General features: G+C 44.2%; 1 protein-coding gene across 1 annotated transcript in view; it reads right to left on the bottom strand.

Moving 5' to 3' along the window:
* SF3B3 (splicing factor 3b subunit 3) overlaps positions 1 to 12,049 on the bottom strand; it is a 29,038-nt gene that overhangs the window by 7,033 nt on the left and 9,956 nt on the right. Inside the window, exons 12-20 of the mRNA XM_036390259.2 lie at positions 7,439 to 7,590; positions 6,890 to 7,045; positions 6,584 to 6,739; positions 5,711 to 5,854; positions 4,740 to 4,862; positions 3,252 to 3,406; positions 1,977 to 2,151; positions 1,134 to 1,339; positions 85 to 241 (exon numbers count right to left, since the gene is read on the bottom strand). Of these exons, the coding sequence (XP_036246152.1) occupies positions 85 to 241; positions 1,134 to 1,339; positions 1,977 to 2,151; positions 3,252 to 3,406; positions 4,740 to 4,862; positions 5,711 to 5,854; positions 6,584 to 6,739; positions 6,890 to 7,045; positions 7,439 to 7,590 (1,424 nt within the window). The remainder of the gene's footprint in view (positions 1 to 84; positions 242 to 1,133; positions 1,340 to 1,976; positions 2,152 to 3,251; positions 3,407 to 4,739; positions 4,863 to 5,710; positions 5,855 to 6,583; positions 6,740 to 6,889; positions 7,046 to 7,438; positions 7,591 to 12,049) is intronic.

The following is a 12,049-nucleotide window of genomic DNA, read 5'->3' as shown; positions in this document are numbered from 1 at the left end:
AGTACTGCAGTATTACTGCAGCACTCAGGCAAGTAAGAGCTACTCCAACACTCAGCCTGGAAATGACCCCATCACTCCCCTCACCTTGTGCAGAAACTCCAGCTTCTCACCACTGTTCACCAGCTTGTATGTGTAGACAAACCCCCCAGCAACGGAGCGTGGGTTCAGAATCAGGTCCTTGGCGACTCCCACCAGCACGTACCACTCATCACCGGTGTTGGAGAAGCGGCACACAGCCACGCTGCAAAGGACAGGACACACCAGGACATCAGTGCCATCACCACACTGATGCTGCACACCCAGACTGGATCCCTGACAGCACAACCTGCACCTGCCCAGCAGAGATTTGAGAGTCCAACCCTTCAACTCTGACACTGCCTTTCAAGAGGTCATTTTTCCTCCTTACAGAAATGTTTAACGCAGATTTGTTCATTCTTCCGCACTACACTCTCCATGTGTGTTCTATCTGTCACATATGCCCAAAGTATTTTATATTTTCACAATGTCCACTGTTACTTTACATTTTCACAAGCTGGACACTGCCTAGTGATGTGTATAACTCTACTAGAAGCTATTTTTCAAAGGCTGTTCCCATTGGAACATATACAAATAGCTTTCCTCATCTTCCAGTGTTATTTCCTGCTCAGTAAATAGCTCAGGCAGGTTGGAAATGGCAGGTCAGCCTTTTGGACTAACATGACCTAACTCTACTTCACCTGATGAGCACTTCCTATTCTTCATGGTTATTGTGTTGGTTTTCCCCTCCAGTCTAACACTTCCCTTTCCATTTAATCTATCCTCAGTTTATCTAGATAAGAAAGAAAAGTGAGAGATAACAGCAAATTCTCTTGTTCCCAGCTCTCTTATCTGTCATTTACACCCCTGTGATGTTCTTTAGGCACTGAGGTACAGCAACCACATTTGGAGCACCACAAACTCTTAATGCCACATGAGGACAAGATTAGGGTTGGAAGGGAAGGAAAGGCAAGACAAACTACTTCTGGAATTTCAAGCCAGTCTCTTGATAATATGTTCCATCTGGATTTCAACTCAGTAACTGATAAGCAAAAGGAAAAAAACACCTAAGACTCATCACAAGCAGGGACTCTTGGTGCACAGGCAATACTTCTTACCTGAAAGCAGCTTCATTCTGCTCCAGCTGAACCAGATCTAATGTATTTCCCTGGATGGGGTTCATCACTCTGATAACAGAGGCCCACTGACCATTCCCTGCCTTGGGAGCACCGAAGATGGACTCAGGAAGATTCTCATTAAGAAAGGCTGCAGCCATTTCTGCAGCCAGCTCCCTCTCATCCTCACCTGCAGCCTCCACCATTTCCTGCAGCATTAAGGGACAGGAGAAAACAACAGCTCAGTGATTTCCTTCCCCAGTATGCTGATGCTCTGCATAGAATACAACCTCCCTGTTTTGCCTAAGCCCAGGTATTCTGGGGAAAGGCACTGCCTGTGAAGACATAAAACCCACTAAGTCCCAAAGCTTCCAGCCAGCCTGAGCTTATTCCCCAGGGAGCCTCTACAGCTCAGAGCATGGCTGTGTCAGCTCTGCCCTGCCCCACTGACTGTGGTCTGAGGAGCTGTTTCCCCAAATCAACAACCCTGGAAACAAACCTGAGAAGAAAATAAACAACCCACTGAAATGCAAGCACCCTCAACCAACCACAGAAACCCCAGAGAACAGTGTTATGCAAGCAAGACCATCCTCCACTAGGGTGGTTCTTAAATGGTGGTTCTTAAAATCTGCCCTAACAACATGCAAAGGAAGAACACTAGGAAGTGGTGCATTCTGCTGAAATTTGTGTTTTGAGGCAGATCTCCACTCCTCTTCCAGTCCCTGCATTCACACAGGCTGAAAGCCTTGCAGGTAATGGCAGCTGGGAATTAATGAGGGAGCACTTCCAGCTGCAGAAGTCCCCTCTGGGGAACAGATGGGTGCACCTGCCCCCCAGCCCAATTACCTCAGCCATTTGCTGCTTTCTCTGTGCCTTGGTGGCCTCAGTGTAAGCGTTGTGGTCTGTCTCGATGATGATCAGGTTGTTGCTCTCTGGGTGAATGACAAATTTTCGGGGTGTGTACTGCAATGGGAAGGCAACCTGGTTGAAGACTGCTCCCAGCTTCTCCAGTGCCAAAATCCTGGGGGATAAAGACATGACATGTGTTGAATACAACCTAAAAACAGCTGTCCAAGAGAATCAAACTGGAATGGAACTTCTTCTTTGTGAAGCTGACTAGTGCTAGAGAGGAGCAGCACCGTTCTCAGGCCAGACAGCAACTAGCAAACAGCTCCAGAGAGCAGAGCAAAACCAACATCCTAAAATGAGAGCCCATGGTGTGAGACAGGTGTGTGCTGCAGCACGAGGTCTTTGAGGGCTCTTGCTGTCCCAGGATGTGTTCTGACTGGTGCTGAAGCTAGTCTATCCCAAGAGGAACAAAGAGCACATGGAAGAAGGAAAGTGCACGTTTGGGGAACGCATCATCTGAATCTAAATGTGACACTGATTTTGACATACAATCAAATGCTCCTCAGAGGCACTTCAGTTAAAAAGAGTATGAAAAATGCAATGCCAGCTCTTTCTTCCTGTGACTTGCTAGCTGAAATGCCAGTTCTTCTGGCATTTGGTGTCTAAAAACCACAAGTCTTTCCAGAAAGAATGGCTCCTTTAAAAGCAATGAATGCTGTAATATTTCAATGAGGACAGATATGAAAAAAGTGCCTGTTCAAGTGCATACAGCACAGCATCTGAATTTGTGGTCCATTATTTTAATTTATCTTTTTAGTATCTCAGCTGATCTTTAAAAAAAGGCAACAAACACATCCCTGTCATGCCTCTGGTCTCTGAAATCACGTGGTTCATTTCCTGCAAAGCAGCCAATTCAGATCACAAACCACAAGACCCTAATACATAATAGGTCCACATTTATTAAAAGCTTCCCTCTCTAAGGATCAGAGAATTGAAGAGTAACTTGAATTACACTTATTTTAAAAAGACAGAAAATACAAATCTGAGAAGCACACCCCCCACTTATTTTTGACAGCATAACTTTCCTTAAATTGTCTGTTTTCTGAAACCCATCCAAGTTTTTCTACCAAATCATTATCCATAATTAAAAAATATTTTGTGAAGTAAAGTCACTTTACCTCTTTCCTTTTGAATGTCAGGTGGAACTCACCACCACTTCACCTGCCTGGCATCCCAGCCCATAAGCATTTGTGTTTCCCCTCTGATGCTTACCTCAATGTGTTTGTGGAGATGGCCACAATGCCCTCAGGGCACTGCTCAGAAGCAAAACCAGATGCAAACTCCAGTGTCTCATAAGACAGGGGAGTCAGGTGGAAGCGTGATTGATAGGAATAACTAAGCCAGGAACGGCTTGACATGGCCAGCACCTGGGAAAGACAGGCAACAAATTTATTAGGTCTGGGAATAGAGGCAAGCTCACTTTATGCAGTAGGAATGCATGTACAGTGCCCAACTCTTTTCCACTGGAACAACTGGAATTCTTGTGGGTGGACCCCACCCAGCTCAGAGAACACCTGAAGAGACACTCCTTACTTTCAGTTTTTTCTGGAAATCGAATACGGCATGAAAAGGAATTTTAAAGCACTGTCAAGACAACAAATAGTCCAACTGAGGTGCACTGACACCACTGTGTCTGTCAAAATCTTCTACTGCTACCTATAAAAGCCAAGACCAACAATACTCTAATTTCTCCTTTTTTAAATAGCTTGTTCTAATGGGAACAGGTCTTTTAAAATAAATATTTACTGCTTTGTCATAATCCAAGTGCTGTAGCACTCGAAGTGAAATTTACTAAAAATCATCACTAGCCTAGACCAAATTATGAGAAAAAAGGAAGCAGATTGACTTCCAAACTTTTCAGCTTTATACATTTGGCTAAATGAGTCTAAGTGCAATCTTAGTTTCGGCCTGAGTGACAACAGCTGATCTCAAAGCAGAGAGAGATTATTCTCGGTTATTCTACAGGTATTCTCTGCTAGAGCTGCAAAGCTCCTCATCTCCAAGCTGGCAGGAGCAAGTTGAAGAGATTCACCCAGTGCACCATAACACTACAGCTGAGCTCAAATTCCCAGATCCAGCTCCCTACGCTGATCAGCATTATTTCTCAACTCTGAAGGTGTCATCCAAAAATGAGTCAAGCAGGGGGTGGCTGATTTCCCCAGTGCCACATCAGAAGGGCTGGAAATGGCACTTCTGATGAAACACATTCTTCCTTCTATGCCAAATCTTGCAGATATTTTCCTTGAACCACGTATGGCAGCTGTCCAGCCCTTGACTGAGCTATTCTCAACATGCAAGGACACAACCATTCACTGCATCAAGCATTCAAGGGTAAGTTTTCTGCACAGAGCTCTCTCCATCTCTGTGCATTCCAGCAGGCAAGATGTATTCTCTCAGCCCAAGAACCTGCTCAGACCTCTCCAAGCACACTGTAAACACAGCCTAAGGGTCAGATGAATCCTAGTTCACAGAAGGCAGGGCAGCACTACGCAGCAGTAAGGGGAGTAAGAACAAGGCTGTTTGTGAAAGAACAAGCTGTGGCCAGGCAGCTCCATAATGAAGTCATTCTACTTCCCACCCTTACCCAGAAGGTCCTGCTGTGCTGCAGGGATGCTTCCCCACCCTGCCCACCGTAAGAAAATCTGGGATGTGGTGTCTGGGGAGTGGATCTGCACCCCTGCAGGAGCTCTCCTCCCTTACCGCCTCCTGGCCTTGCATTCGGACGCGGAAGAGTTTGACGGGCCGGGAGCCGAGGTATCGGGTCCTGGTGTCGGACAGGTCACCAGTGACGGGGTCCAGGACGGTCCGCAGCAGCACACCGTTCTTGGCAGCAGCAAAACAACAGGGCCCAGGTTGAAGGTAAGGAGTAACTTACTATGTGCATCATTCAAAACAATTGAGAGGCAGTTTCTGAAGAATTAGCTGTTTGTTTTCCCGGCTGTCAGTACAATTCTCCCCTACAGCCACACTTTTAATAGCAAAGCACAGGGCAGAAAGGACTGCCTCCAAAATAGAACACAGACTGAGGACTTTAGTGTATCACACAAGCCATAAAAACCCGAGGGTGAATTCCAGATCCCTATCCCTCTTGGTACAAAGGATTTACCCAAAAATCATGCTCCTCAAAAAGAGATTGCATTGTGACACCAAATTTGTGGCATGTGGAAGAACCTCAACTGTGATGATTATTTTTACCACATGCTGAATTGTCAAAACAACTTTTTTTCATCAAAGATCAGAGAATCTGTACTGGATGTAACAAAAAGTTGTGAAACAGCAAAGTTATTAGAGCAGAGCCTCTGCTTGTGGGCAGTTACTTGTTTGACACTCTGCCCTACAAGCAGTTTTTAAAGAGCTGCTCAACATTTCACCCAGAAATATTTCTTAAAATATGCTTCCTTCTTGAATGGGAAAAGCACAGTCTGTCCTACATAAAATCTGGTATAATACACTGTCTTTTGACTAGTCTTCAGTCTAAAAATGTATGGGGAAACTCACACCTCTCTGAAGTCACACAGTGAATTCCCCAGTCTGGGTGTCAAACACATTGTAACAAAGAGGGATGCCAGGCTTTGTGTTGCACTGCATGATGACAGGGCTATTTTAACAATCCACTTTCAAGCAAAAGCTCCTCAAGACAAACCTGCCAGAACCAGGCAAGAACCCCTCACCTGCAGTCCAATGTTCAGGTACAGAAAGCCAATGGAGCCCCTCTCTCCCAGCTCATCCTGCTTCTCTGTGCCACCCATCTCCACGATGCACAGCGACTCGGGCTGTGCAGGCAGTGCCTGCATACTCAGGGGCTGTAAGCAATCCTGGGGGAAACAGGACAGAGGGACAACACCAGTCAGCAAGGCTTGGCACAGCAAGACAGGATTCAAGCTCCACCTAAGAAGTTTAAAGATGCCCTTTTAGATCTTCCAGAAAGAAGTATTCATGGAAAAAAAGAAAAAAGAAGATATAACAGATGCTGGCTCTATGCATTTTGGCAAGCAGGAGTGGTAGCTGCCTGGCCCTAAACTGGATCCTTCCAAACTGTTCTAGCACCATTTGCTAGAACAGTTTGGAAGGATCCAGTTTAGGGCCAGGCATTTATTTAGCATGGAGTGACCGAAGGAAAAATTAGTTTACTACAACCAGCTTGGAACACCTCATCTGTTGCAGGCAGATGAACAGTAAGTTTAGTTTGCTGCCAACTTGCCTGCAGAATGAGTCTTTTAGTACAGGTACAAACAGGGAGATGAGAGGGGGAAACCCAACAAAAAACCCGCCCAAAACAAAACAATGAAAGAAAATTATTTTGTGACCCGTCAACTGAACCTCCAGAGGCGTAAGTAATTCTCAATAAAAGCAGAGTATCTGTTAGAGGGAAGGATCAAGGGCCATGCTTCCTGCCAACCAGCAGAGAAAAACCATGCAAGCTGTCCATTCCTGCTCACCCATCTGAATACGGAAAGACAGTTTGGATGGTTACAGTCCACCTTTGGAGGATCCTTCTGAATATTTCAAACCAATGAAAGGGTAAAACCAGAGCAGCTACTCACTGAAGGGTCAAGTGAAATAATTCTGACAGTGTTGTCCACCAGTCCAACAGCAAGGAACCGGGAACGCTGCTCCCCAGGGGGAACGTTGGCCAGGCTCATGCAAACGACGTCAGCTGACATCTCCTTTCTCTCTGTGTACTCATTCAGCTGTCCTGACTGAGAGAGAAAAATGTAAGACTTTTTATTAGATACTTTGTTTTAAAATGATGCTTTGGATTTGTTATATAAACAATATCGCAATTTTAAAACTATTTCCTAACCCATACCTCACTCTTCCAAACTCATTCACAATATTAACACACATACCGGGTCCATCTCAAAGTAAACCAGTTCTCCTCCAGTCAGTGCTATCACTACTTGTCTTTGGTTCACAGCACATTTTACAATGGTTTTCTTTCCTGGTGTCTTCCATTCATTTACTCTCTTATCTGCTCGGATATGCCGGATCCCATCTGGATAAACCTGAAGGAAAAAAAACCCACATCAATTCTGTATTTACCACCTCTTCACAACTCCCCTTTCACTGGTAGTTCTGACTCAGCAGCACCCAAAGGCAAGAACCACTCCTGGCAGCGAGTGATCTGAACTATGCACCAGGCTGAACCAGCAGGATGATTCTTGCCAGCTGAGAGAACTGTATCTTTTAACCACAGCAAGGAACTACTGAAGGAGATTACGACCATTTTGAACTTGTCCAGTTTCACTTAGCAAGATATAAAAAGGGAAAGGCTGAATCAGCATCATTCTCTGCCAATCCACAGCTTTAGACATGTGTTGCGCTACCGCAGAAATCACATCCGTGCAGTAAGCTGAGAGTGGCAGACAGTAGACGTGTAAGAAGCAGCTCTCCATTACCTGTACCAAAGCATCATCACCAAGAAGAGAGCAGGACAAGGTTGGTGTAGTGCCCAGGAATCCAGAGTCAGTCACTTCCTCTACAGTCTCTCCGATGGACAGCACCAGTGTGGCATTTACGAAGGACACGATAATGTAGGCATCAAATTCATCTGGTCAAGGGAGACAGGGGAAAAAAAAAGAGTGCTGATTAATTAAATGCAAGGCTTCCCAACACAATCAGCAGCCCGACAAATGTCTAGCAGTTACTCCTCAGCAGAATTCCTGTGGTAATTACAGCTGCTGACAGTATTGCACAAGTTCGCTCTAGGACACGCTGTCCAAAAGCCAGCCACTGCCGGACTCCAAACAATGCAGCACCGAGCCAGGGATCAAACCAAGATCCACATCCACAGTCAATTCATAATGCTCTGGATTCTGGCAAGCAGGATTCTTGTGCATTTTTTTCAAAGAACGCTCAAGTTCTCGAAGTCTTTAAGAAAGTTGTCCCCCATCATCCAAAGAGCTGAATCCAGATTTAACACCCAACAAAGTTAAACTAAATTATGTACTCCAAAAATTTGAACATAAGGAATCTATCTGCAGAAACCACACCACAGATGTCGCACACAGGAGGTTACAGGACCACAATCTCTATCTAGCGGCCACACAATAAAAGGCTGCAGAGAACAATTAGGGTGCATTGCAGCAGAATTCAGGGTTAAACCTGCTCTACTGTCCTCCAGAAGCTCAACTGGCTTCCATTCACACTGTGAGAGTCTCCTAGGATAAGAAACAATTGCATTTTTAAGATAGTTGCAATACTGTCATTTATCCCAACAGAAGTAAAGGTCAGTGTTTGCTCTATTATCTCCAGTACTGGTTTCTCCCAAAGGGGACAGCGTGGGAGAGTCCTGTAGCTTGGACATGGAGGAGCTATGCTAATCAAAATAATCTAAAGAGCTCATTTGGAAATAGGGAAACTTTGTGGGAAATGAGGGTAGTAGGACTGGGTAAAGCAAAAATCCCAGTTTATTGCTCTCTGCTTTCACTCTGTAGAAAGCAATAGGTCTTAAGAGGGGAAGAGGACAATCTCATTAAAAGAGAGTAACAAAAGCAACAGAAACAATTAAGTCTATTGGGAAATGGAGCCAGGAGCCTCGGAAGAGAAATAAGATTGCCTCAGAGAAGCAACTCCACTTCTACTGCTGTTGTCATGCAGCCGCTATTTCTCAAAAAGAAAATTCCTCATTTTAACCCTACTCAACCCAAAGCTCAGACGTGGGCACCACAGCATACCGAGTGGAGGTGAAGGCATAAGAGCTGTCAGTTTCTGCCCTTGAAAGGACACTCTCCTAATTTTCAAATATAGGAGACATGGAGAAGTGGTTAATAACTTAAACAAAAAAGGAAAATAAAGGAGTCTCACTGGGATTGAAATGGGATGCCACAAAATACGATGCAGCAGCTTAAAGAACCTGAGCTGGGTTAACCAAAACAAATGCTTCAAGAACTAATAATCCTTTTCTTATCCACCCTGTTTAGATGGAAGCATTGCCAAACCTGCTATGTCACGTTTATAACAAAAAGTTCTTACATACAGTTGAAAATATGCAAGTGAAAAATTAAAAAAAAACCCCATCATTCTTCTCTGCAACATCTGGTACACAGACCACAGCTCTGATCAAACTGAAGAGTTCTGTGTAACTAAAGCAATTTCAACAGAAGTCTGTGGCATAAACTCTGTTACTACTCTATTAACTACTGACAGCCTATAACCTCCAACAGCTCCAAAATCCTACAAACAGGAACTGGTCCATTTGGGGAAATGAGAAAGCAAGAACTCAATCTGCAGAGAGAACTCCATCAGTAATACCAATGACTTGAATGCTTGGCTAAACGGGAGAATTCCTCCAACATTAACAGCAGATGATAAGAGCTCAGCAAGACACACTTGCACACCGCTTATTTCCTACGCAGCAGCTTCTCCTACAAATTTGCACAGATTTTTCAACACCAGAAGTCTACAACAATTCCTCGATCATGGAGCTTCTAGCAGTTCACAGGCTAAGCATTTGATTCATAAATATCCCATAGACAGGATGTTCTAAGAATTCCATTTCAAAGACCACTGTTGCTTTCCAAATTACTTCAGAGCTGCTGCCTTCCTCCCTGGAGGCTGTCAATTCTCATGATAAACCACTGTGTCCCAGCTGGAGGTTTAAGCATGTGATTTGGCATAGGACAAAGAACTCCCATCTGAAAACAAAACAGATTCCCTTAGTCCTATCTAAACAAAAATTCATTCCTACCTCTTAATACTTTTCAGCTCTTTCCTTCCATTGGCTTACATTTATATTAGAGCATGCCTTTAAGTCTATGTCAATAATAGTGACAAGTGCATTTTTGCTTGAAGTCTGTTTTGCTTAATGACTCTCTGCTGGAGCTTTTGAAATAAAAGGTTTGATTTACCAGAATTAAGTCAGTGAATAAGACACATTCATCTAGGTTCAAACAATACATTTTTGGTTTAGAAAATATAGCAGTCTAGTTGAAATTAAGGGGACTAAATCCCTAGGGCACACTGAGAAGTGTTCTCAGTTAGAAAAAGAAAAGATCTACGGATTTTAATATGAAAAGATGTCTACTTAGCTCTGCACAATCCCAAGCAAAACATCAGGCTCCCCAGAGTTTTAAACAGATAGACATCATTTTGTATGCAGACACAAGACTTCAGAGATGCTTATTACTGTACTAATTGCACCAGTCAGCTCCTTTCAGTGAGTAACAGAGACATTTTAATGACTCTGAAGAGCCACAGCTGGACCTGTTCTACACATGCATTACAAGTTTTCTCCAGCTTCATGCAAACATCACAAACAGTTATGAAAACATGACATTTCAGTCCATGAACTCTACACTACTGTACTTTTTATTATTTATCATGGCTTCAGTCTGAGTTAGTCCATGAGAATTCCATTCTTTTATGCCAGTCCAGTCCGACAGTTTTCTCACACTATGCAGCATCTGATACAAATGCAGTCACCACGAGCTCAAAGAGTGCAGGGAGCAAAGTGGTGAGCAGTGTCAGAGCTCAGGATCACTCCCAGTTAACAGACTCTGAGGGGATGACAGCACATTTTCCTGGGCTTCTGTTTACTACGGCGTGGAGACTCCGCAGTGCTGACTCACTGCACGCTGCTCCTGCAGCAAGAGTGCCAGGTAGGGAATGCTGGCTCCCAGCTCCCATCTGTCAGCACAGCACACACCTACACCCACTGATCATCCAACTGGAATAGTTTGGTGCAAATCCTACCCACTTCTGTCTCACAGGCAGATGAATCCCATAACCACAGGACATTCCCATGCCAGCAATACATATAACTGCTCCAAGCACACTTGATCTTTTTCTCTTGGAGGTCTGTACAAAGCAGCTGGAAGCCTAATCTTGATCTACAAGAGAGCTGAAAATACCCCTAAAACACACACATCCAATTTTAGCAAGAACTGACTGTTCCACAGAGACACAGCTGATTGTTTTGCTTCCCAAGGACTGCAAGATGGACTGGGATCTGCTTTCTACTCCTCAGCTACTCAACTTCAAAGGCAACCATCTTCAACTACACACCAGTTTCTAGAATTTGTTTAGTGAAGTGCTTAGCATAAATGTAGCCCCAGGCTGTTGGGATTCTCTGTGGTTAACCTGTGGTACTGTACAGTAGCCCCTAGCAGTAGGTACACACCTGTGGGGATCAGCACCTCCACCACCAGCCACCTGTGGAAGAAAAAAAAAGGCTTGGTATTGGTAGTGAGTATCACCACGTACCAGCCAAGGTTAGTATTTGCTTTGAAGACTGCAGACCTGGGTGTTTCTTACAGAGGCCTTGCAGCACACACTGCAACACTGAGGCAGAGCTGGGCAACCCCACGCTGCCAAGTGTCCCCTCAAGGGCACTTTAAAGATTACATACATGTTTGAAAATGTTCTGCACTCTTTCTGATTAAAACCCACTAAAATAATTTCTGAATTCCTAGAGTTGGAACTTGGGAATCAGTTTCACAGAAGTATAAACTGTATTCAGTGAGTAGCACAGCTTAACAACTACAGATTCCAGCCTTTCTGAATCATGGAGATGATCATGCTGAAACCTGGAAAATTTGGAAGGTGGAAAGAAGAGAAGGCAATGATACTGGTCCTGCTTCCTGCAGATCATCAGTGGTCGTTCACCTCCTGAAAAGTCAAAGTCTTCTCCTGGAACCCCAAGAGAAAAGATTTCAAAACTGTAAGGTGATGTCAGAAACCTCCAGTCCTCAGAGGGAGAAAGAAAAAACATACGACCTTCTTTTCCAAAATGCTGAAGAAAAGGTTTCTAACAAACTGGAATGCCTCTTTTCAGAAAACTGTGTATTTTTTTTATATGAACTCTGGAAATACTTTCCTTTTGACCCTTTTACTTCTCGAGGACATGAAGGCACTTTGTGCTCAAAGATCCTCCCTTGTTCCTTAATGAGTACATGAATCTCAGGACATGAGCACAGGAATTCATGGCAAGGTAAATCCCACTGCAGGATTTGAAATTCTCACAGGGTTACTGGTTCCCTGGAGGACACACTACCCTGCTTAAATGCAAG

The sequence above is a fragment of the Molothrus ater genome, chromosome 12, assembly GCF_012460135.2.
Source record: "Molothrus ater isolate BHLD 08-10-18 breed brown headed cowbird chromosome 12, BPBGC_Mater_1.1, whole genome shotgun sequence".
NCBI classification, from domain to species: Eukaryota; Metazoa; Chordata; class Aves; order Passeriformes; family Icteridae; genus Molothrus; species Molothrus ater.
This window is presented reverse-complemented; position numbering and strand designations above follow the sequence as displayed.